At 35.2% G+C, this 27,874-nt stretch overlaps 1 protein-coding gene and 1 long non-coding RNA gene across 38 annotated transcripts in view; both read right to left on the reverse strand.

The window, feature by feature from the left end:
* nrxn3a (neurexin 3a) overlaps positions 1 to 27,874 on the reverse strand; it is a 546,850-nt gene that overhangs the window by 513,405 nt on the left and 5,571 nt on the right. For 13 of the 37 annotated variants that reach the window (XR_015512694.1, XM_087289300.1, XM_087289299.1 and 10 more), the window contains exons 2-5: positions 26,293 to 27,487; positions 19,015 to 19,032; positions 15,282 to 15,311; positions 15,066 to 15,077 (exon numbers count right to left, since the gene is read on the reverse strand). Coding sequence is in view for 32 of the 37 variants with exons in the window: in XM_087289300.1 (XP_087145426.1) it covers positions 15,066 to 15,077; positions 15,282 to 15,311; positions 19,015 to 19,032; positions 26,293 to 26,989 (757 nt within the window). In the remaining 5 variants the exon portion in view is untranslated. The remainder of the gene's footprint in view (positions 1 to 15,065; positions 15,078 to 15,281; positions 15,312 to 19,014; positions 19,033 to 26,292; positions 27,488 to 27,874) is intronic. The other 24 variants (XR_015512692.1, XM_087289297.1, XM_087289294.1 and 21 more) reach the window with 2 other exon arrangements.
* Positions 6,822 to 10,541, reverse strand: LOC147839946 (uncharacterized). The gene is made up of 2 exons (XR_015513239.1): positions 7,817 to 10,541; positions 6,822 to 7,761 (listed from the first exon to the last, which is right to left on the reverse strand). It is a non-coding gene; the product is annotated as an uncharacterized LOC147839946 (long non-coding RNA).

The raw sequence follows: 27,874 nt of genomic DNA on the forward strand, positions 1-27,874 counted from the left end.
AAAAGGGGAAAAAAAGATGAAGCCATGATTAGAAAGTAATACTGTGGTTAAAAATGTCTGGCAGATAACAGTGCAATACTTGTTTTATTCTTTATTTTTTAGGACTGGATATCTGCAATCAATTTTACACAGATTATATTCAGATATTATGGAAAAGGACAGTGTGATGTTTTAAAGAAAAGTGCTGGAGATTTAGCTACCCTTTAATGTTCTTATATTTATGAGAAAATGTTTAAGTTTAAAGCACCTGTGTCCTTGAAAAGGACACGATAGTTTCATTAGAAAATCCAATACATTTAAATGTAATCTTTATATATATATATATATATATATATATATATATATATATATATATATATATATATATATATATGTGTGTGTGTGTGTGTGTGTGTGTGTGTATTTATTTGATATTTTTTCATTTCAAGGTTTAGATTTGTCTTTCAATCCTTTTAATAAATAGTAAATAATGTTCTTTCAATGTCCAGCAAAATGACCAGCAGAAACAATCATCCCAAATAACTCTCAATCAATGCATCTTAATAGTGCTAAATATGCTCGTTTCATGCTTGTCACAATTAAAGAGTGATTGTGGGAGTGAAAGCCCTCTGCTGTCTCCAAGTACACAAAGTAATGAGGATCAATAGGTGCATTGCAGGACACCAGATGTTCACTTCTGCCCACTGCTGCTAACAACACAATTACAGCTTGGCACTGCATGACCTCTATGCAGAACCAGGTAATATGTATATCACAGGGACTATCTCATGGAAAGTCTCATTACAAACAACATAGCAATAACTACTCTGAAATTATTCATTATATTTACTTAGTTTTTAAGGTAAGTGGATGCAAACAATTTATATGGGCTGAATTTAAACAAACAAATTAAGTTGAACATTACTAAATTTAATTTGCTTGTTAAAAATGATACCCATTTAAATTGTTTGCAGCCACTTGCCTTAAAGTTAGTAAACAAGCATAAACAATAAACAATATTTAAACAATAATGGTCCTTTGTTTAACCTTACAACCAACACAACATTAGAATACAAATATTCATCACAAATTCCAAAGACTAAATGCTGAAAATATCCATAAGTCTGTGTGCAAATAAAAGCAGGTTCTATTTCTCCATTGTTTTGTTCTATGAAAACTAGAGAACTCCATTACCTCTGTCCCAGTCTTATTTTTTGTCAGTGTCATGAAGACAAGTTGTGTCATTTCTGAATCAATTCCCATTACTGAAACATGACATTTCCAAATGACAAATAACAGGCCAATGTCATTTATTCAGAAGGTAGGGGGAAAAAAATCTTATTAGAGTCTGAAGCGCAACATTTTCAAAAAGATGTAACCAAGTGATTGAGATGTCTCAAAACAGAAAGAGAGAGAGATGCGGAATATCTTAAAGAAGTTACCAAACTAAGCACAAAAAAAAGCATGAAGGAAGAAACAACTTTAAGTGACCCTATAATAATTTAGCAGCAAAGATGGATTCATGTATATATAAATATCTATACTTTAAATATTTAATCCATACATTCTTTCGCTTCATCACCAGAATGGAGAGGTTAAATTTTCCTAACTGAAGTGGTTTTAAATAAGTAGTCATTTTTGCAAATGTGCCTCCTACTTCTGCATGTCTGATGAGCCTGGCCAAAAATATCTTGCACTCAGGCAAAATATATGCAGGCAAGCAAACAGAAAGTAAGCAATAAGCTATACAAGATTGTGTTTATTGATTGGTGAGGAGGCACAGTGTGAAATGGAGTCCTTAAAATCGTAATACTGTAAACGACATCCTTGAATGAATAATTGCCTTTCTTTTACAAACAAAAAAATAAGTTATAAAAGCTATTTTAAAAAAGCTATTAATGCTCTCATAAATATTAATAAAATAATCTTATTATTTATAAAATAATTAATAAAATGAAATAAATAATGATTGCCGTTAGTAGTAATAGTAATAGTAGCAGCAGTATAATATAAAGGTTATTATATCGTCATTTAAATAATAATTTATTTTGGATAATATAAATATTTAATGTCTAAAAAAATAAATAAAAATAAAATTTAACATTCTATAACATACTATGCTTACTATAAATGTACCACAAACATGTTGCGTTGCTTGCTTTAAACTTAAATAACTTTTTTTTGCACAATATTGAAAATTAAATATCTTTTTTGCACAATATTCAACTGTTAATTCTTCTCATAAAGGTACTTGTATAACCTGTCTTGTGTATAATTAAGTAAATGTAATTATCTTACAGTATATGTTATGCATACTGTAGGTTTTTAAAATAGCTCTAATGTCCAGTGTTGTGTTTGTATTTATGATTAAATATTTAGCACCATTGTCCTGTAAAACACAACATTTTGTTCCTCTATAGGTCTACACATGAAACAGAATGAAAAAAAACTATTCAACAAACTATCTTGTGACAGAATCTTTTTTCCCGCATAATTCCTGATTCCCCCTGATTTCTTTTTGTCGTTTATTCCATTGTGTCTATGATTGCTTATTTAGACAAATAATTAGCTGTTTTTATGCTCAGTGGGCAACAACATCCGGCCTGGTCCATCACAATCAAGAGTGCCCGGCCTTGTTCTCTTGTTTTGGACAAAAGACCGCCACGAGGCAAGAGGACAATAATCACATTTAGCCATAATCAAATGGCACTTGTTCCCTCCGGGGACCAGAAAGGAAATCGTTGTGTACAGTAGCTTAATATGTCAGGTGTGACTCAGGGAAATTGGAGGCAATTATGAGCATAACTGCATTCAGATGGGTGGACGGGAAGGGAGGTAATGCTTCATTTTTTGTTTGTTTGCGTGTGCATCGGGTGTGATTGATGGTCTTTTTGGTGTTGCACTGAAGAAAAAGCCATTGGGAATTGAGGGCTCTGCTGTCTCTATTTCAGCATTTGGAGAGAGGGTAATTTGGTGTGCGTTTTTGGGATTTTTCTGATTTAGTTAAATATATTTCTTCAGAGTATTCAGAATTTTTCTTTTCTTCCATTAATATTTTATTTAATATTTTGTAGTTTTTAATTTAAACTAAATGAAAATAAGTAGGGGTGTCAAAATTAATTGTTTCTTCAGTGCACCGCGATGCAGATGAGGACAAGTCGATATCGGATCAGTAATAGATCATAACCGGTTATTAAGTACTGACGTCATTTATTTCCTATATGCGTGATGTCGCAGTAGAATACTATAGCAAAGGAGGCGAGGGCGACTAAATAAAGTGCACCTACTACTTAAAAGGTAGATAATTATGTTCATAATTATGCTGCTATTTCACTACTAAGGAGAGATGCTGTAAAAATCCATCTCTGCCTCTCTCACACACATTTTGGACATTTAACTCGCTGCGTTAGCCTATTTGTGAGGTAACTTTTTCTCTCCTCTCGGCAGTTAAATCGTCACTTGTGGATCTAGACTCATCGTTGAACATCGCTTTCATTTCTAAAGCCAAACACAGCTCTTTATGTTGAACGGGTGAAGAAGACAAGGACCAATCATAGGGGTATAAGGCAGCGTTTAAAAAAACAAGCGGGATAATATTTACATTAGTTTATTTGCTATAAATGCTCGTTTTGTCTTCTGTGCATGTATTGTACGCAATACTTGATACATAAAAAAAAAAAGAGTGTTTTCTTTGAGCAGGTCAAATTAAAGGTGCAGTTCATATATCTTACTGCTTGTATTAAAGGACAAAATTTTATTACAAATATAATATAAATATTAATATATTTATAGATTTTAATTAAAAAAATATATAAATTATATATATATATGTAGTGTTGTGAAAAAAAAATCTAATTATGTTTGGAAAGCATCATCAATGCACCGTGATGCACCCAGATATCAAATTGAACCGAATCAATGACATAATAATCGTGAGACTAGTGTAGGTTCACACCCCTAAAAATAAGAAATATTCCCTTGACAAATATATTAAAAATCAAATATTCATTCATTCGTTTTCCTTCAGCTTAGTCACTTTATTAATCAGGGATCCACAGCGGAATGAACCTCCAACTGTTCCAGCATATGTTTTACACAGCGGACACCCTTTCAGCTGCAACCCATTACTAAGAAACACCCATTCACGCTCATTCACATATACGGCCAATTAAACTATAGCGCATGCCTTTGGACTGTGGGAGAAACAGGAGCACCTGGAGGAAACCCATGCAAACACGGGTAGAAATGCTTCCTCCACATAGAAATGCCAACCGACCCAGCTGAGGCTCAAACCAGCGACGTTCTTGCTGTGAGATGACACCAGTACCTACTGTGCCACCGCATAACCCTTATTTTCAAGGTTTTGAAAAGTAAAAAAAAAATAAGTTAGATTATTTGATTTCCAATGATATTTTCCATCCCTGTTATTTTTTCCATTATTATATTTGTATTAATCTATTTAATTAATTTTATTTAATTTAAAGAACCGAGAAATATGTGATTGTGAGGTATATATGTCTGCATTTTATGTGTAAAACGAAGGCTACGGGGTGGTACTTGAAACGCAGAGTGGAACAGAACCCAGAGTCCGAGTTTGGCGATAGATGGTTCCAGAAACCAGGTAAAACGAGACCCAAAAAATAGCACATAAGGTCTCTTCTAGTTTGCTTTAAAAAAAATAAAAATAAATAATAATAATAATAATAATAATAATATATATATATATATATATATATATATATATATATATATATATATATATATATATATATATATATATATATATATATATAATATTAGGGAAGGAGGTGTGTGGGTTAGTCCAGTGTTTCTCAACCACATTCCTGGAGGACCACTAGTACGGCACATTTTTGTCTCCCTAACCAAGCACACTTGATTCAGATGATCAGCTCATTACCAAAGACCACAAAATCTGAAAAGGGTGTGGCAGACAAAGAAGACATGCAAAATGTGTAATGCTGGTGGTCCAATGTGGTTGAGATCCACTGGGTTAGTCGATATTATTATTTGCAGAAATGTATACATCGGCCTTTGGTAGATTTACAAAAATCCCAATTCTATCCCAATTCTAACCCTTTGTTCTTCCCCTTACCCCTCATATTGAGAGCCCACGTGAAGGGGTAGGGGTGTCCTAATTAATAAAGGGACTAAGCCGAAAAGAAAATGAACAAGTTAATAAATTACGTTTTACGGTACTTCCAAAATCATTCACACATTAATCTGCAGATTTTTGACAAAATTCTGCACAGACATAGTAAAAAAAACATCCACAGATTCTGTCTGGCTGAAGTTATAGGTTATGAGTTTCAGTTTTGTTTCTTTTTAGTTGTGTCCCAGCCTTAGTCGGAATATTTGATGAGAAACTGAAGTATGAGGTGACTTCCTAAGAATCGTTGATTTACACTGGCAGAAGAGAAAAACTGTTCGCTTATATGCTTAGCTTCAAACATACTGATACGAAATCCCCAAAAATAAAACTTTAATCTTGATTTCTGGGGAACTTTATTATGTGAGGTGTGACTCAGGTAAACTATAGATAATAATGGGCATAACTGCATTCAGATGGGTGGACGGGGAGCGAGTTATGCTTCACTTTATCTTTGTTTGTGTGCGTCAGTGTGATCGATGCTCTTTTCACTGTTGCGCTGAAGAAAGAGCCTTTGGGAGGTGGAAACAGAGGGGTGGTGAGGGCTCTGCTGTCTCGGTTTCAGCGTTTGGAGAGGGGGGGTGTCACGCTGGGGGAGGTGATGAGGTTATTCTGTTGGAGGACGCCCTGTGCGGCGCTCCTGATTACACAAGAGAGGCCATCGCTCTCTCTGATCAGCAGACAGCCTCAATCAGCCTCTTCTAAGAGCTCTTCCTGCACTGATGAGGCCTGAGGAGGCTTCAGTGCATGACATTTAACAAAAAAAATATATGTAAAAAAAAAAAAAATACAAACTATGGACAGCATCAAATATAAAACACCAAGTAACACCAGGCTGGCCTGTTTCCCATAACATGCATTTTATTGAAAATGAGTAGTGATGCTTTTTAATTTTTCTGAAATGTGCTGTAACTGAAACACTGTTCCAATGTAACTTACTATAATGCAATAATATCAATCAAGCTAAACACGCACAAATTCACAAAGTGAATAGAAACTTGTGCAGAATGAGAAAGTAATGTCAGTACTTTTAAGACTTTTCCCAATATTGCTATTTTAACATCACTGAGTAACTATTGTAGTTTTGATTTTTTTTTTTTTTTTTTTGCTTTAATTTTTGTTAAAGATTTAGTAATTTGGAAGCATTTTGGGCATTTGTATTTATTTACTTGCAATCAAATAAATATGTTAAATATATGATTGTTGTTTTGAATTTTGTATTGATTTTTAGCTTTGGTTTTATAGGGATAATCTAATATTTAATGTGTCTGAAAAAAGGTTATTCTTTGGGTTTCTTTAGTTTTAGGTTTTTAATTTAGTCTTTTGTTGTTAATTAATGGTATTGACGCCAGCACACTAATTTTGGCTGCTGTCATAAAAAGAAATTCTTCCACCAATGTGTACCTTCACTTTAGACTGTTAAATATGGGTATTCTAACACTATGTCACTTGCATTCCTACTATATGTTGACGCACAAGAACATCTTGAATTAAAAAAAAGCATCATTTCTGAGCTGAGAGAGAAACGCACACAAGCATGAGTATTGAGTTTCTGCTGCGTCTTGCCACCCCACGCCCATCATCTACTACAAATTTAAATAAGTTTGATTAAAATGTTCCCTGGCAGGTTTTATTTTTAAAGGTAGTTTGAAAAGTATTTTTTTATTTGTATATCTTTTTTTTTTTTTTTCAATTTTATTTTCCATTTCTGTTCTAATATTTATAGACATCTTGTTTTATTTAGGGCTACTGAAAGCCTACTTTTTATATATAGTGTGATTTATACACTAATGAGACTTGTGAATCTGAGATATATATATATATATACTAGACTGTTGTAATCTAAATTTTGCAATTTAGCAAATGGGTTTGTTCATATTTGACTGAATGTTGCGTTAAAACAAAGACTATAGAATACACTAGACATGTTATTCGTAAAGTTTTGGGGAAAAGTGTAACAATAAATATGGCGAATGAAGCCCCACCTTCTAGTACAGGAGCCAATCAACGATCAACTATAGACTGAAGGGGGAGGGGAGGGCCTCGGACCAGACGTGAGCTTCTGCAGATTTTATGTGATTCAAACGTTTAGAAATGAAACTAAAGAGACAGTTCAGTTGTTGTTTTATTTTATTGGTGATTCCCAATATGAATTTTAATACCAAGCTTGGCAAGCAAATTATGAGAATTTAAAGTTTCCCCATTCAAACAGAATGCACGAGCATACTGCCTGAAAAGCATTACAAAGATGGCCACTTAATAAAATGACTTGCCTTAAAGTGACTTTGGTAACAACCAAGCATTTTTTAGAGTGCATGCTGCAACCTGTATTCATAAACATTCATCTCTTCCAAAAACTGTTTTTGACTTAAAATGTTGTTGTTGTTTTAATGTTGTTAAGTTGATTTAATTAAGAAAGCAATTGGGGTCCATTTAATTTAAATGTAGCCTCATTTAGGCTCATTGCATTGGTACAATTAACCATAAGTGTAAACTGTAGATCAATAAAACAGGAATTCTGGTTAGATGGGTTTGTTCAGCAAGTGACCAATGGATTAGTAGAGCAAATGTTATTACAGGCCTCCCAAACATGTGATAAAGATTTCACTATCTTCCTCACACACACACACACACACACGCACACACGCACACACGCACACGCGCACACACACACACACACACACACACACACACACACACACACACACACACACACACACACACACACACACACAAAATGTGTCACCACACCATCAGGGAGACCTGCTTTCAGATGTGTGGTAATGGAGAATGAAAGCTGTTCAGTGCCACAAAAATCACCACACTTGGAGAAACAGGCTTTGTGTTACAGCAAATAAAGTGTAAATGTGAGACTATATTTAAAACGAGACTCCTCAATAGTCTAAATCAATGGTTTGAAAAGGAACGGTTTTGTTTTAGGATGGTAATACTGAGATTTAAAAAAATCTCATTAGTCCAAGTGTAAATTAAATTAAATATTTTCTAGAAGTGTCGCCATTGTGTGACAAATGTCAGTTTTTTAGATTCCAACCTGTCTCATTCCTATCCTATGTGTCCCAAATTACAGAGTTTCTGGAACAAAATATTTCAAGTTTTTCACATACATTAGACATTCCGATTGAACCAGATTCTATATTAATTATAATTGGAGCTTTCGAAGAATTTTTGAGACTTACAAGGGTACAACAACAGTTTGTTTCATATGGGTTGATATCTGTCCAAACACTTTTCTTACAAGAAATGTAAGAAAAATTGCAAAAAGCAAGAAAATATAAAAAAGAAAAAAAAATGAGTGTATTTTGTAAAAAGAGTGAGCTTATCAGTCCCAGCATTCTCAAGGTTAGAAAGCTGGGTACATCCCTAATGGAATCAAATCTGATTAGATAATTAGCATAGTATTTGCATAATGGCACCGCAATTCATTACCTTGCATGTGAGTTCATCAGCATAGTGTGAGCTACAGTATTTCTGTTCCCCTCCATTCTGAAACAAGGCAGACTCTCCACTACCATCTGAAAAGGTCAACTCATTTACTGTCTCCTGTACCAACTAATATCTATCAAAGACTGGCACACTTGCCAAATGCCTTACAAAAAAAATCTCTGGGTGGTCTGGACCAGAGCCACAGTAACCAATATAACCGCTGTGCAAAGCGAACAATATTTGCAGTCTCATATTGACTCAATTTTATTACAATGAATATTTTTGCAAATGATTTAAGAAGAGCAGAAGAATCAGACTGAATTGTGTCTATTGACAATAAAAGGAAATATCTCTTAGAATTTCCATTTACTGTGATATCCGAAAAGCTCTACAGCAAACAAAGCAAAGATGGGTATAATACAAAAGCGTACTACCATTAGGCAATCAAATTATCACAATTGTTTCTCATAGAAGAGGAAATGGCGACTTCAGCTAAAGTCTCCTTTTCTCCTTAAAAAAACTTCAATTTGAAGCAGAAATATCTCCAAAAATCAGACACATACTCCATTAAAATATGAATGAGGAATTGAAACAAAGAGCCAATAATAAATTATCTGCATGTAATCTGCTTTGAATTTTAGGCCTTTTAGAATGTAAACAGCTATGCATATATTTACTCATTTATGATTAGCAAGTCAGCGGCAATGCCTATCATTCAAACAGTATAATTTTATTAAAACATTTACATAAACAGTATTCAATAGCAGTGCAAACAGTGGTATATATAGACTACATGTAAAAAAATCGTTTTTATTTGCAGTAAGTGGACATTATTTTTCGTCAGTGGAAAAACTACCAGATGTTCAGTATTAGGATTAGAATTAGGGTTGGGTCAATAAACTATGCCATCATCCAATCGCTGATGGCCAATAGACATCACTATGCTGAGCCGGCATCACGATCCCCTGCCCCCAATCGCAGCAGCAACCCATTCCCGAAAAATACACACTTAGGCACTGTTTATACACCTTTGTTTTAGTTCTAAAATGCCATTTTAAAACGGTCCACATCCACACTGGAATTTCATCTAGCATTTCTAAAAACCCTCCTTCCACACTATACCACTGAAAACCGCACATCACGTGACCACAGACTGACACACAGACAGACAGACAGACAGACAGACAGACAGACACACACAGACACACACACAGACACACACACACACAGACACACACAGACACACACACACACAGACACACACGTCTTAGCTCCAAGCAGTCAGTGGGTGCTTTGAGCACAAAAAACCTGAGAGCAGTGCATGTCAGACAGTTTATCAAGGATGTACCGCTGGATGGCTGTCTGTATCGTGATGTTTAATTAATCTTGTCTCTATCTAACAACTCTTCGGTCTTTTGAATCTATCAGGTAATGCGTCAGAGCGTCAGTACACTGCTTCAATCTTTCGCTTTCATGCTTGTACTAAGTAATTTTAGTGAAAACCTCAGATACTGTTGGTTGTGCACCTTTTTTACCAAAAAAATTTGTCGACGCTATTATAACGACACAGATCACTCTGCCTATTCATGCCAGAGTCCCACGAAAAAAGTGATTGACAGGTGGTAATTTGTGTGCAACTCATCTTTTTTTATTTATTATTTGGTTATGGGTAAAACAAAGATTAAGCGGGTCAGGTAGTTGAAACGGTAGGCTACAAATTATTAATTCGTTATGAATTAATAATTGTTCATAATTAATAACTTCACCGCTGCCTCTGATGATGATGTCATCGTCCATCGCAATGTTTCTCATTAGACATCGTACGATGCCAATTTGTTCAACATCGCCCAACCCTAGTTGGAATATTAAAAAGTGTGCAACATTGAATGTAAATTAGAATATTTATAAAACTGATGCAGTCTTTTGGTAGAATAAAACCCTTTCAACACCCAACCATAATCATTTTAAATACACATTCCTTTGTTTATTTAGACTTTATAAATATATAAAAATACTTTTAAAATATTTTTTTGCTTCTTTTTTGGAGAAAAACATATAAAAGGGGTCTGAAACATCTGGCAAACAATGTCATAAAACTTTCTATGCAACTCAATGAACACATTAGACAATTTACTTATTATAATGTTATTATAATGTTGTTCTAATAAAAATTGCACTACATGCAATTGTATACAATTGTTTATTACTGTACAAATCTCTTTATCAGGCCATATCTGGGTGAAATATGAACAAACTCAACCATATGTTTAAAGTTAGTTTATAAATGTCATTTAAAAAAAGTTACCTAGTGTCTGGGTTTGCCATATTTTACCTACATTTGGGCTGGAATAACCCAGGACTTTTAAGAGCGATAAAGCTGAACAATCTAAACTCCATACTCAGGATTACTCAATTGATTGCTTTACTTATAGTTTCATTGATTAATTAATTATCAAAACATTTTTGCAGCCTTAAAATGGACAATTCACCCAAAAATGAAATTCTCTAATAAATGTAATCTTCCGCAACTTGATCTAAACTGGTTTTAGTTTCTTTCTTATGTTGAATACAAACGAAGATATGCTAAAGATGGTTGGAAAAATCATTGACTTATATAGGGTTTTATCATAAACAAGGGATCTCAATTGCTGCTTTGACCCAATATTCTTCAGAATATGTTATTTATGAAATAATTTATGAATATGTTCTTCAGAATAAATATATTTATAAATGTTTAAACCACTTAAGTGAGTATACCGGGTACACTATCCCTTTGATGAGAAAGTAACAGTTCAGCAATCCACAAATGAGAACTATAACAAGCAACTTCTCATCATAAAGAAGACTTCTGGAAATCCCAAAACTTTCATTTGACTTAATTCAATGAGACGTACATCAGAACTCTATGATCATCTCACGTAAGTCACCTTCAAAAGAAATCTTAATAGATGCCACAAAGGGGGCTCCCAATTTTCTGATATCCTTAAAGCAGATACAGGACCTCAAAGAGAAATTATAATTCCCAAACCATAAAAGAACAATCTCTGAGCACCAAAATGTTCATCTGGGAACAAAAAAAAGGAAGTTACATCACAGTTAAACCAACAGATGGAAAGAAAGAGGACAATATCAAAAACAACGAGAGACAGGAAGTTCCCTAGAGAGCCTTCTTCATCTTTGTCCTCTGACGTTCTGCTGTTTTCTGACATATGCCTGTGCCAGAGAGGAGAACAGAGTGCTGACTGATATGATTGACTACAAGAATGGCGTCCGAGAGAGCCTTGAGATACGCAGACATGAGCTACAAGCTCTGGGCAACCCAAAAAAAAAAAAAAAACAGCTGCTCCCTCTCGCTTCCACCATCTACTGAACCGCAGACACAACACTGTCAAACATTACAAAGCACCACAATTAGGAAAACCTTCCAGAGGTGTAACTGCAGGAGGTTTCTGAGGAAAGAAATTTTAAAAAGGAACGTTTCAAGATTTGCGTGCTGTACAAAGAGAAGACGGGTTAGAAACAAATGCAGATGAATAAACATTTCGTAGTATCTTTCAGCTAGACGGAGATGCAAATAGGCTCCTAAATGGAAGCCCTTGTCGTCTTAACTTGGGCGCACAGCCAGGCTGATTTGTAATAATGTCCCCCTGTCTAGCGGAGGGATTTAACGCAGGGCGGTAGACAGACAGTGTTGGAGACATCGCTACAATGCCACCGCTTTTGATGCGATGCAGGCAAATACGCGCTAATGCATCTGACTGGCTATACTGTATTGTCTGTCTGCCAGGTTCTTGCTGACTGCGCTCTGACTTAGCACTTAAATTGGGTTGAGAGAGAAAACTAGGTTGGCAAGTAAAATCGCAGCATATGCCCGGATTCGTTTTAATTCATTTCAGCATTTATGCGATTGAAGACTGGACGCTTTACTGTATTACGCATTTGGCTTGATCACCAACTTCTGCATTCATCTGCAAACAGAGTGTAGGCAAAAGAATAATTCTTTAGAATAATGGACTATTAGTTTATGTATTTACTAACATTAAGGACGAATAATCTTGTAAGGCATTTAATAATTATAATAAATAAATATATTAAGTTGTGCTTGTTAACATGAACTAACATTAACAAAGATTAATAAATACTAATATAAATGTATTTATAATTGGTTGCTCATGATAGTAACTAAATACATTAACTAATGGACCACTATTTTAAAGTGTTACTGGCAAAATTCTTCATATGTTCAGTATGTCAGCAAAAAGCCTGGTTAGTGGAACCGGTGATTCCTCTATGTTTTATATCCTTGCTTCCACCTTCTCAATGAAATTACATAGATTATTTGAGACTGACAAGTAATAACTTGTCAGGATGCAACACGTTGCTTGACATGTTTCCTGCCAACAGCAAGACAAGAATTTAGGTGTAATTATAATATATTAATCTGAAACAATAGCCATCATGCTGACAAAACAATTGTGGTCTGAATCCGACACAGGGAAGTTAAAAAAAATCTCAAATCAAGTATTCATTTAGCAGACATGTATACTCAAAATGACTAAGAAATGTTAGTGGCCCTGTACTACAAAACCAGTCTTGTGTGAATGACTGAACCCAGAAAAACTAGAGGGTCCATTAAATGACATAACATATTTTTGGCCGATAAATGTTCGGTGGCGGAAAATTTGATACATCTCTCAAATAAACACTTCTAGATTCCCATTGTTGCACATTTCTGCAGTGTAATTGGTAATTTCCAAAATCAAATTGTTTTATCTCCAAATATTGTCCTGTTCAAAATTTAAAGGGAAGCCTATTTTTAAGGTTTTATATAATCCTAATTTAAAGATGTTTTTTATTTATTTTATTTTTTTTGGTGAGGGGGGGGGGGGGGAGTGTTGTGGTCCAGGGAAAAAAATAAGGAACATTACAATTTATCCTATAGTAAACAAAGTTTGTACTCCAGTATCCAATTCAATGCATTCTTACTGTGATATACAGTTGTAGTCAGAGTTATTAGCCCCCCATTTGATTTTAGATTTTTTTTGTTATTTTTTGAATATTTCTTAAATGATGTTCAACAGAGCAAAGGAATTTTTACAGTATGTCTGATAATATTTTTTCTTCTGGAGAAAGTCTTATTTATTTATTTTTTTCAGCTAGAATAAAAGCAGTTTTTATTTTTTTATAAAAAAATTTAAGGTAAAAATTATTAGCCCCTTTAAGCTATAGATTTTTTTGATAGCAAACCAATGTTATACAATAAATTGCTTAATTAACCTAACCTGACTAGTTAACCTAATTAACCTTTTAAGCCTAAAGGTATAGAAGAATCTTGAAAAATATTTAGTAAAATATAATTTACTGTCATCATGGCTAGAATAAAATAAATCAATTATTAGAAATGAATTATTAAAACTATTATGTTTAGAAATGTGTTTAAAAAAATCTCCTCGCCATTAATCGGAAATTGGGGTAAACAAATAAACAGGGGGCTAATAATTCAGGGGTGGCTAATAATTCTGACTTCAACTGTTCAACCCTCCAAAAAAGCCACAGTAACCAACATAATATTACAAACAAGATGTTAAAAAAGTTGAAAAAATTTTGCATTCATGTTTTCATAAAAATCGCTCACTGCAATCAATCAATCAATTCCCAAAAAAAACAAGCATAGCCATAGGTTTTCACATTCTACACCAACAAAACAAACCAACTCTGAAGCTTTAGTAAGCGTACTCAGGTCTGCACCAATATGTCTACAGGGAAAGAATAAAAAAACACAGAGAAAAACACCCTAAACAAACAGGGAAGCATAAATAAGTCAACTAGTATACTAGTGTATGATTGCACCTTGGTGATTGCATTCGAAGTCTTGCAAAAATATCCAGCCCCGTGCAGGCCCTTTTTGTTACAGAATGAAGTTATTTGGCCTCTCCGAAACATACTGAAATATTGGTTTGTGTGCAATGAAGGAAGGACATGTGCTACAACAGGGAGAGGCTCAGCCCAGCAGCAAGTCATGGCTAAATCGAGCCTATCTACAAGCCTCCCTTGAGAAGGCAGCAATGAAATAGCATGACAGCACGCATGTACTGCTGCAGCTGGACAGAAATATCACAGTACTTTCATTCTCTTCTGTTCTTTCCAAAAAAAAAAAAAAGCAGAAATCATTCCGACACCTGAACAAACAACATTCTTAAAATCTCACATGCAAGATCCAAACCACAACAAGCACAGCAGGTCTTGAGATGAACCCTCACAATACTGAAACAGACCATTGATACAAATATATATTGGATTATAAGCCATTCAGATTCAGAACACCTTTTTGTATTTCCCTTCATTTAACTATCATTTACTCATCATACTCTTGATCCAATCATTAATGGAGAGCAGCTAGCAAAAGGAAAAGTACTAAAAACTAAGATGGTAAACACCAAGATAGCACAACTTGAGGAAGAAAATGGTTCTGTACCTTTGCCCTTGGCTTGAGAAAGGAGATGATAGGCAACAGAGAGACGAAGAGTGTCCACAGAAGGAAAGCATGGAGAGATATATGAAGAAACGGTCAAAGCAGAGTCCACATCTATGCATTTAAGATTCAGAATTACAGTGCACAGCAATTCAGTCAATTCAGGCATGCAACATATAACCAACCACAACAGAGCAACAGTGAAGGAGTGTGGCATACCTTGATCCGCCATCATCATGTGTGCAAAACCTTTAAGTAACAGGAAACGGTGACAGAAAAAGAAGAACATCTTTAGGGACAGTATGTGGCAGAGCGTACAGTGACATCACATCTTTGCAGGAGATAAAATGGTTTCTGAACATATTCAGTAGCCGTTCAGTTTCAGGCTTTAACTTCCATCTTAATTTTGTTTACTTTGAGTTACTATCATATCCTGAATAAATATTTCATTGCAATGTTTATCACTGACCTATCTGTCTGCTTCGTTCTGAAATCAACATGTTTATTTTCTCGAAATTGTTAATTTTTTCCACAGGGAGTGCAGAAATTAGTGGAATTGCCATGGCTGATAGCAAAAACTTGTCGGACATGGAAGAGAGGGAGGCATTTCTTGCAGGCTTTGACTTATAACACTTCACTCTTTTTTTTTTTTTTTTTTTTTTTTTACAGATTACAAGATGGAGACTCTATTTTTTATATTTTTTATATTTTTTATCAATTTATGTTCATTTATTAAATGTATTTTAATCTAATGTGATTTACTGAAATTTGTATTTTATAAAACAATACCACAAAAAATAAATAGTAGAGCTGTGGTGGAAAATCTTCAAAATGCATTGGTTTTCTCTCTTGAATCGATGCTGAGCTTAGTTTTTAACCGCAGATGGCACTTTAAAATACAGCCAAACGCTCATAAGGAAGAGTGGTTATGTTTTCGGCTGAGTGTTGTTGACTTATATCACAAGATTATTGCAAACACAACTCACTATGAACAACACTTAAACCAGTGGTTTCAAACTCCATTCTTAGGGCCGCAGCTCAACATAGCTTAGCTCAGGGGTTTTCAAAGTGTGAGGCGCGCCTCCCCTGGGGGGCGCCAGAGAATGTCAGGGAAGGCGGGGGAAAAAATATAATATAATAAAAATATAATTAAGTTTAATTATTATATGTATTTTTTATTATATTTAAACGTTTTAATAAAACAAAGCAAAAAAAATAATAAGAAAACCTTTTTACCAAGAAGGCCATAGCTGTGAATTCGCTTCTGTTTGGCAAGCCCGCCAATACAGGTATATGCCTGCTAATACAACCTAAAATACTAACGGAGACTGCCGTCAAACTGAAAGCAAAAGTAAAATATGTCCGGGCCCGGTGCTCTCTCGGCTTCCTCTGTCCTCGTTCCTCCTTTTATGATCCAGAGCTCCTTTCGTGGGATCCGAGGCAGGTGCGCACCGCAGGTGTATCCACTTACGCGGTGGCCTCACTCCGTTCCCACGGCTCTCGGCCACGCCCCCTCGCCACAAAAGCCTTCAAGTTCAGGGCTTAAACCCAAAAGACGACGATATGATGATCAGTATTTGAGTTTAGGATTTACGTGGACAGGACCAGCTGATGAACCACGACCTTTATGTGTGGTTTGTCAAGATATTTTGACTAATGACAGCATGAGACCCGCAAAACTTCGACTGTTTTGACTGGGATGGACAGTTCTTGGATCTGTTCTATTCATATTGAACCATCATCCTAGTTTTAAAAATGTTATATTAAAATACTTGTTATTACTCTGTAAATAATTGCACTTTCATGCAAATGATGATAAAAGTGAGTTAACAGTCTGACATCTGTCTGTCTCTTTATATATACTGTATATATATATATATATATATATATATATATATATATATATATATATATATATATATATGTGTGTGTGTGTGTGTGTGTGTGTGTGTGTGCGTGCGTGCGTGTTTGAGAGGAGGGGGGCGCCAATGGATAAGTTGTGTCAAAAGGGAGGCCCACTGTCTTAGACTTTGAAAAACCCTGGCTTAGCTCTAACTACCTCCAACTCACACCTGCTTATTAGTCTTTAGTAGTCTTAACCACCTTAATTATTTGAATCAGCTGTGTTTGATTAGGGTTGGAGCAAAACTTTACAGAGTAGCGGCTTTCCAGGAATCAAGTCTGAGACCAATGACTTAAACCATGGCTAACTTGGTTATTTTAGGTTCAAGTTTTATTTGTAATGAGTTGCATGTGAGCCATCCGCTGTTAAAAAACTAAACTCAAAATCGAATAGAATATCGAATCGAATAGAATATAGAATATACTAAAATAGAAGTAACAGCATTTTGAAAATCTCAGAATCAATGCAGAATTTATTTGAGAACAATTTTTCACCACAGCCCATTAAAAATAGGCAAGCAAAAGCTATCAAACTGTGTATTTAGCACAAGCAGAACATGGTGTTGTTCAGGGGGGGCGATCATTCAGGGGTGCGTTTACCAAACAACGACATAACTCGCAACTGAACTATCCATAGTACGATGCATCGTTCGGGAAAAGATTGTTTGAACCACATACAACGCAGTTATAATGTAAAACATCAATAATAACGATCTAAACGGGGTGGAGTACAACTTTTTAAATTAAAAACCCCATAATTTTTGTGCAAATTATATTGTTTTACACACATACGCATTAAAAAAAATCCAATATTAGTTTCATAACATGCACTCGTTTTCCATATTAATTTAAATATATGTAAACAACACATATAGGGCCTGTGTTTCCTTTACAAATATCATTGAGAATATTCCATATAAAAGCACTAAGCAAACACGTATTCTAATCTCATATATAAATCACAAATAGTTAATAGTTGAAGGCCTAATTTACAGTAGGCTATTTAGTAAGAAACTAAAAAAAATTCTACTTGATGATAATAATAATAATAATTATTATTATTATTATTATTACTATTATTATTATTATTATTCATTCATTCATTCATTCATTTTCTTTTCGGCTTGGTCCCTTTATTAATCTAGGGTCACCACAGCGGAATGAACTGCCAGTTTATGTTGCCAATATGCTTTACGCAGCGAATGACTTTCCAGCTGTAACCCATCACTGGGAAAATTATTATTATTATTAAGTAGGATATTGTTTATTTATTTTTTATTTGACGGATTCAAACAACTGCAGAAATCTTCTAACCAACAGGTTAAATGTTGAAACATTCTAAATGAAAAGGCATAGGGGGATAATTTGGAATAGAACACAACCAGGAAATATACTTCTAACTACAGCTCTAGTAGTTGCAAGCGTACAAGTTTGCGATACAGTTAGCAAATGTTCGTTGGAACGACGGATTGTGGAAACGCCAAATCAACAAACTATGTTTGTAACGATGGAACTTGCGACCTTAGTCGGCCAACGGTGGTTTTCAGAAACGCACCCCAGATCAGTTATTATTTACAAAAATAAAATGTAAATTCATTTTTCTGTGAGGACATGGTTTTGAAGATTGTTTTTATGATGTAGGTTACCATAAAATAAATTCAGCTATTTTTACTATTGTTCTAAATGCAGTTTAAAGGTTTGGACACTACTGATTAATTAATTGATTCATTTTCACTCGAAACGTCATAACTCGATTTACATAAATGACTGACTTCTCTCTGGTGATGCAACCCGGAGCACATAAACCTGAAATCATATGTTCATCTGCCTAAATTTTTTACTTTTTTTTTTTTTTTTTTTAAGTGCATAGAACCAAACTGTCAGAAATGGTATACTTCTTTAATCTCTAGTTTTAATGCAAATTGTCATTATGTTAACCCTTACAATAACCCTCAAATGGCCTGTTTGAAAGCTTATGTTTACGGTAGCACATCAATACCTTGCAGATTGCAAAACTATTTCAATGCATCTTAAAGGAGATTGAGCTCACCTGGGATGTTGTTGGCCTCTGGCGGGTTGCAGCAAAGAAGACACAATGGAAAAAAGATAAAAGAAAAAAAAAGAAGAGAAACATTGCAACCATTAGAGCCCACTCATATTTCCTTTGCATGAAGACTATCATGCAAACTCTTGGCACACCTGCCAGCATGCACCGAGCAGACATCTGCCCTGTGCATGTACACAGAAACCCTTGAATACCCCTGCAACAATCCATCCATCCACCCCATTTTCTCCCTGGAAAATAAGAAGCTTGGGTGGGGTGGAGGATCAGATCTGTGGTGTATGAAACACCACGACACACACCAACATCTAAAAGGTCTAGTTCATCTTCCACATCATACACACTCTCCCAAAGCCCACATCCACGCCTGGGTCATAAATCCAAACAGGCAACAAAACCTGCTCCCTTTAGAGAGGGTTGTGGATTTATGGGACGCTGATGTTTGTCTAAAGCACTGTTCCATACTCAGAGCCTGGTAGCGTTTACTCTCATTGTAGACACACGCACACACTCCCTCTCTTTCTCTGTCATGGGCTGCCTTTGGCACTGAAGCACTGGACTGACTCATTTCATTAATGCATGCTGGTCGTCTCCCAAACCAAAGGGCATCCAACACTGATAAACGGGTTTTGCATTGCTCTGTGTGATGAAAAACAGCTAATATACAGTTTTTTTCTAATCTGCTGCAGTTAGGGATGGTTCAAAACATCCAACTACTAATATTAATGACGTTAGTTGAACTGTTTAGCAGTGGTGCTGTCTATTGTGCAGTGAATAACTGTTAGACGTGAGAAAAATCCAAAAAAGGATGTAATTTTATTAAATGTTTTTATTTAAATAAAATATTTGTGCTAAAATGTAAAGTAAACTAATAGTATAAATATCTAGTTTTATTTGTTATAATATTGCATGATATTCCTGGATTAAATTGGGAAAATAATATATATTATTTAAAATAATTATTGGTTTTGTAATTATTCTGTTTTCACATGAGAAAATAATAGTAATGTTAGATTATTCTACATTTTTATGAAATGCTTCAAACATTATTAGTGATATTTCTTTAATGATTTGAATATTTTTTAATTAATAATAACAAATATAAAACACTAATTAAAAATATCAATAGTATACCACATAATTAGATGTGTCACCCTAATATGCTGTTGCCTGTTTTTATTTAAATAATACCCAGAGTTACATTAAAAATACTTATGGAAGGTGAAATTACTAACCACTGGAAAGTACACACCAAAAAAATAACTCTGTATGAACGCAATTCAATTGGGGTTCAATTAAATGAAATGGAGTTGGTCCAAAATGATTTTATCAAATAAAAGTTTAAATACATTTGTATTTTTATTTAACTTAAACTCAAAAGTCTGATAATATCATGTGTCAATTATGTTTTGTACATTTCAAGGTCTTCGTTTTATTTGAAGTAATCCTAAATGAACTACAGTTAAAGAGCCATGTTTAAGTAGGGCTGCACGATTAATCGAAAAAAGGCTGCAATCTCGATTAGACCCTACACACGATCTTAATTCAGCTTTTCTACGATTCAGCCAATTATATTTTCAAGGTCAGGAAAGTAGCGTAAAGGCAGTATATAGCACAAGTCTTCACAGCTACATGGACCCCTCCAAATGGCGCTAAAAGTGTCACAATGTATTTATAAAGGTATATCTCAATAAAAAAAAATTAATTTCTTTCTTTTTGTAATGATGTATGATTTGCAGCCACGAAACCACATGTGAGCTGACCGTGAGCTGTTTGTTGGCTACAGAGAGGACACGCACGTGCCTGCCAATGATGCCTACTTGGTTAACAGAACCTGCATAGGTGAAGAACATTTAAAAGTTGAAAATAACTTTCAGTTTGTAGCACAGAGCGATCAAGCGGGAAGTATGATTTGCATGTGTGTTTTTTTTTTTTTCCTCACATTAACGGCGGCATGAGACGCAGTCGGAAGTGTAAGTAAAACCAAAAGTGTGCACATAATTTAAATCAGGGGTGTCAAACTGAATTCCTGGAGGGCCGAAGCCCTGCACAGTTTAGTTCCAACCCTGCTCCAACACACTTACCTGTAGGTTTCAAACAAGCCTGAAGGACTCAATTAGTTTGATCAGGTGTGTTTAATTAGGGTTGGAACTAAACTGTGCAGAGCTGCGGCCCTTTTGGAACTGAGTTTGACACCTGTGATTTAAATGATCATATCACATTTTAGAGTTGTGATCACGACAAGCATTTGGTATTTTTTTTTTTTCTTTCATAGCAAACACAAAGTGTTGTGCATACAAATAAATGTTTATGGTGTCAGTACAACTACGCTAGTCTATGTAATGTTGAATATAATACAAGAGGGAATCTGATAACGACAACGGTCTTATTTTACCAGTGACAAAAATGATCTAATAATGTTGTCAATGACAAATGGCAAGCATCTTAAGCTTAATAGTTCAACTTCAGAATAATGAATAGTTGTATTGTGATGTTATCACTTTTTTTGTGAATTAACAAACAGGACATATTTAGTCTGTTCAGTCCAGTTTATACAAAATTTAGCATTTTAAAATCAACAGTAGACCTGCACACAGGCCTAATATTACTATTGTTGTTTTACCATATGTTTGAGAATTAACAATATTAATAGCCTACTGATATTAACCTTTATTTTACATCTACAGAATGAGAAAATAGTGACCTTGATTTTAAGCAAAACAAAATTGTGATTCTCATTTTAGCCAGAATTGTGCAGCCCTAGGTTTAAGTATATTTCATGGGTTACAAATAAAGTTGATTGAGTATGATCTCAAAAATAAATTTATGACAGTTATTACTTACTGAGCAACCCAATCATGGGTGCTTCTGCAAAGTGGTAACCTCAAAACTCGAAGCTTTACACGAAACTCTTCTAACTTTTCCAACTAAAGTGAAGATTAAACTCTAAAAGTAATCTTGGGTGTTTAAAGTTAATAGAAAGACTTGTTACTGTCAACATTTACCTATCTTAATTTAATCTGATGTAAAGCATGCTGGGAACTAATCTCCTAATCACGTAGTTGGACCAACACAATTCCTTCAGGTTGTCCTAACACAAAACACTTTTGGCAGAGAGAATTTAGATTTTATTTATATGTCATGGCAAAAAAACAGAACAATCATAAACACCACTTTTTCTATAAATATAAAAATATTCTAACAATTAAAAGCCATCAACTGCAATAAATAATACACAAGGTAAATACATTATTAATAATAATAATAATAATAATAATAATAATGATAATATATAACAAAAAATCTAAAACAGTTTAAGGTTTACTTTTGATAAAAAATTGTACAGTTTCCATTCCCATTTTAAAATATTTAATTAAAAGTCTCTCCAGATAAAAATTGTTGTCTAATAACATTACAAATAGAGCCTTCCACAAGTATATGTTTAATAGTTTGGTTACAAAACACTTAAGTTAACCTAATGATTTACAAATTTAAGTGGACTGGACATAAAACAAGTAAATTGGCCAAAGAAATTACAAGAATTGTGTCATTTCAGCTCATTTAAAACAAATAAGTTTTAACAAGTAGCGGTAATCATTTTTGGAGTGTAAGGAAAATCTTTATAAGATATTTTAGTTTTAGACACCGACCGACATGCTGAAGAACCAATTTATCCTTTGCCAGTGCACACAAACTGCAGCTAGTAGAGAAGATTAAGGGAACCCTGATGGGGTCTGCCTCCATGAAATGCTTTTAGTGCAGAGTAATTATAGCTACATTAGACATTAATTTAGTCCTGTATGTGTTGATGTCTGCACTGGCTGAAAATGCAATATGTTGTCTCTCATGGTCGCTCATTTTCGGGACACGTTCCAATGTGTAAGTGTGTGTCTGTCTGCCGTGCTTGTTAAAGGCTGGTACAGGACATTAAGTCCACTGATGAGATGCATTAACCTGGATGGGGAAAGTATTAGGATGTGATTGGAGAGCGGGGAATGCTGAGATACAGTCTGGATGTGAGTGCCATGGTGGCTTGATTGATGTGTTCGGCTCTTGAGTCGACCTGTGCTGAAGTTCTGATGTCTGGCTGGAATACAATTGTCTGCATGCACTGTCAGCCTTCTTTGATGACCTAGTTTCTTGAAAACAGTGCTGAACATTTCGCAAAAGCAACAAGTGATTGAGGGTTTTACTAGTTTAATCTGGATTTATGTCAGTGTTAGGGATCCCTGCAACAGAGTCACATAAGATGGTTTCTCATTATACAACAAAATGAATTACATAAATATTTCCAATTCACCAAACAAAATCACCGCAATATATATATATTTTTTTCGCCAATCCGGTTTCACCAACCATGTTCCAAGATTAACATCTATGTCTATCCTAGAACAAGATTCCAATCAGCCAATCAGAATTAAGGAATGGGTTTACAGTTTATGTTAAATTTAGGCTTGTTTATGAACTTCTATACGTGATTGTTAACCAACTATTATTGCCCTCTGATTTTGGGATTATTTTATAGTTATAGATGGGTTAAGGGGTAGGGAATAGGTATGGATTACATTTTCAAACAAAAACAATGTTCTAGGATCAACATAGATGTTCATCTACAGGTAGAATCTCATCGAACTTAATAAAATCGTGACATGCTATTTTTTTTTTTAGACTTTGATAATTTTGTATTTACTTGCATAACGCAGCTAGAACAATAAAAACTGAGCAGAACTTCTGCATAATAATAATAATAATAATAATAATAATAATAATAATAATAATAATAATAAATAAATAAATAAATAAATAAATAAATAAACCTGTTTTTATACTTATTTAATGGACCTCTATTAAAAAAAATTGATTTATTGTAGCGATAAACTAGCCATACAGTACATGGCAACATTATACCATAGTACATGTTTTTAAATTGTGCTTATTTAAAACGTCATCAAAACACATTTATTTTCAAAGAAAAATATTAAATTTATGACCAACTGTCAAATATTGAAAAATAGTTGCTTATTAAATATCATATTGGTGCATTACTCCTTAATTAATATGTTTATTTTCTTTGTATTACTTTTTTTTCTGTAGTATTATTTTGTCTTTTATTTACATTACTGTGTGATGTTCACAACAGTATGACGCATTACATTTTTGTAGAATAATAAAAATAAAAAAACATGTTCCTCATATCCATGATGCATTTTTTAATTTTACTTTGTTTATATTAAAAATAAATAAATAAACAAGGAGATTTGTAAAGAGTGGCCGGCTTAAACCTCATCTTACCAATTCAGAGCCCATCCACATGGGAAGACAGATTGAGAGTTTGCTTGGCTGCCAAATGTTTATTATTCTAATCCGCCAAAAGATTACGCGCTTTCGCAAATGATGTAGCACCGTGGCTATCACGATTTTCACAGAGCGAGGAACATACGCCACAGCAACGCAAAACGGTTCCGAGGCCATTTTAGCCATCTGGCCATCAAGAGGAGCGTCAGATTGTTGATGCCACTGGTATGGCAATTGGATTCAGTCAAACGTATGTAAGGCTAATGCTTAACACTTCAGACCAGCTTGCCATATGGCTCTGACCTGATATTTATTACACATACAGATGTTTCAAAAGCCTGAAGACACAAGATTAAGATGGAATTAAGATTGTTTAGTGGATTTTCGTAATGTTGTTATCAACAACATTATGTCATGCATTAACGTGCAATTTCACAATACTGGTCTTGATTTGGCTTTGTAAGTGATGCCAGTAGGAAAAGTTCACTGGTAGTCATACAAACTGCACAGCGGAGCCTTTAAGTTCTGGCTGCCCCTGTGCACCAATATTAATAGCCTCTAAAAAAGGTTTATTTATTCTTTTATGATTGGCTGAACTGATTCCCACATTCAAAGCCATCAAAGCTGCTTTTACGTCTGGCTTCAGCTCCTATCAGTGGACTGCAGAACCCAGTCAGCCAAACAAGATGGAGAGGAACAACGGCTGTAAATCAAGCCCAAAACTCTGTTCTCTTTACAGCCTATAAATCCACCCCTAGTGATCGCTCTTCAATGCATACCACTTTCTTTTATTCTCTCTTGCGCTCTGAAACTGGCCATACATATAAATACACAAACATACAAATGTTAGAGTACATAGACTTTAACAATACAATTACATTGGATAATTGTGTAATTAAGGAGTGAATCGCAAGATAGGTTGTGTCTACAATGAGGGTAACAACTCAAGGGACTCAGAGCAATGATCATCGATCAATCACCCAGCTTAAACACTCCAATCACAAGGGGAAATCAAAGCAGGATATACAGGCACTCATTTCTGCAACTGTTTTCTACTAATTAAAAGTAATTTGTATTGTTTTGTTAGCATTTGAAGCACTCCAGATGCTATATTTAAAGTAAAAGAAGCAAAGAAATATGGGGGGAAAAAACTCATGATGTACCTTTCAATACCATCAGGATCATCTATCAGGATCTAAAACGCCTTCCATGGGGAAGAACTCAAAGTTGTGATTTTTCTTCTGCAAATTTTATTTAGTTGTTATTATACCAAAATAATGTTGAACAAAGCATAAGATCTGTATAAGAAATGACTTGGGTGGCCATAAAATTCTCTCTCCGGGAAAAGCAGTAATGACATTATAAAGAATTGCAATTGACATGTTTAAAATAGGCAATTATCCCCCGTCTCTGATTCATTCTCTGTTGAAGAGGTGCAACAACAAAACCCAGAGCTGTGAAATGGCCTCCTCAAATCCCCAGAGAAACTAAAATGGCCACTTCAGAAAAACAACCAAGGGATCTGAAAAGGCACCTTAACATCCTCGTAACACCCCACCTCCTCAGCAGGGTGCGATTAACACACACACACACATAACCGCAAAACGCTTGCCAGAAACAAACAGCTTAGTGCTTTACAGAGGTAAAAACGTAGGCTTTGCTAGTAGAGCATTTCAATGACATTCGATTTCAATTGATCGTAAGAAGCGATGGGGGAATAGAGGTGGCAGATCAAGAATTTCCCTGCACAATAACACCTGCCAAATGCACAGAACAGGGCAGCTTTCTGTAGGCAAGTTAAGAGATGTCATTAACCAGGACCTCAGAATCAAACTTCAGTAGCATGGAGCAGCTGAGGATGTAGGATTCTGGTAAGCATTATTCACATTTCAGCAAGTAGAGTTAGACCTTTGCCAATAAATTTAAAGATTTTACACTGTATCTGCTTTGATATATAAACCATATATTTACCTTCGTTGCAGAATCGGCCAACATATTCCGTCTTAGAACAATCACAAAGTGGTTCCCCATCTACAACAGAGCACGTCCCTCCGTTTTCGCATGGGTTCTCCATGCAGATCCCCTCGATGTCCATGCGGACCCTCTGGCTGCTAAGTAGAATAGGTTCCTTGCTATTGTACTTCAGTTCCCTGATAATTCCCTTAAACGGCGGAAGATCCTTCACTGTCGGGAGAGTGAGCACAGAAATGCGAATATCTTGAGGGACTCCGCCCAGGAAGAGGTCACTAACGATCTTCATGTACTGCCTCAGTGGCCGCACTTCGGCCCATTTGCTCACTCCATCCAGACCCAGCACAGTTCTCAGGTTGTACCTGCTCAGGGTGGCAGAATGCCAGCTGCTGTCATTGACTCGCTTGTCCGATACAACAGTGGTCTCGGCGCAGTCAATGCTAAACTGCAATTGGAGCTTCCCCTCAACCACCATGAGTTGCAGGAAGTCGCAGAAGCCGCCATCGTCAAAGTACAGGATTAAGGCAGTGGACACGTCTGTTTTGAACTGGAAGCTGAGGTCACTTCTGGTGCTGGCGTCCCAGCGGAGATAGCGTGCCCACTGGCCTTGCAACCCTGTAAACTCCAGGCCCAAGCAGGGCCCAAGCACAGTACTGATCAGCAGCTGCAACTGGACTGGAAATCTGAAGAAATTCATTGTAAAAGTGCTGGAGATTTGGGGTTATTATCCTGAACAGAAGGAAATCATTGAATTCGCTTTGGTTCAAAGGTCAGTAAATCCAAAGTACATCCCACGATATGCCCAGAGATACTAGAGAAGAGGTGAGATCGTCAACGCAGCGTGAAACGGAAAAAAAAAGTATCCTAAAAGAGGAGAGGGACTTAATAAGGAGAACAGTCTTAAATAACAGTCATAAGGCCAATGACATTGCACAACAATCCAATCTCTTTCAGGCGACAATCAGGTTCTTCTTGCTCGCTTCCTGGAATGAATCGACTTGAGAAGACTAGCAGATGAGGTTCTGTGTGTCTGCTGAGGTGTTGTTTTCTTCTAGTATCTCCTCAGACCTCAATCATCCAGACAGGTCCTCCAGGTCGGACTTTTTTTGTATTTAAGGAAACCAGCACAGTCTGCATGATGCCATGTGGGTAATGTAGTCCATGTGGTTACTCTGCCTCATCTAGCGCACAATAGCTGTCAAAATAGAAAAGCATCAAATTACAAACAAATGCACAGTTGTGTTAGTAAATCTAGTGTATGCACAAAACAAAGAAGTATACATTTAACAAAAAATATGCGGTGCACTTTCACTATTAAAACCATGAAAAAGGCTTTATTTTACACTTCCATTAAATGAAACTCTTGATCATATAATCAAAAAGTTAACATTTTGCAAAAAAAATATATATATATTTTTTCTATTATTTGTCATCTAGTGTAAACAACATCACCATTATTCAACAGCTGCAAGTCCATGTTTATCTGATGGTGTGGAAAATTAAAAGACTTTCTGCAGAATGTCTACACAGTAGCAGGACTCACTACAAATTTGGAACAGCACAGTTATCTAATAAAAAAATC

Source organism: Danio rerio, chromosome 17 (assembly GCF_052040795.2).
Source record: "Danio rerio strain M-AB ecotype USA chromosome 17, GRCz13ab, whole genome shotgun sequence".
NCBI classification, from domain to species: Eukaryota; Metazoa; Chordata; class Actinopteri; order Cypriniformes; family Danionidae; genus Danio; species Danio rerio.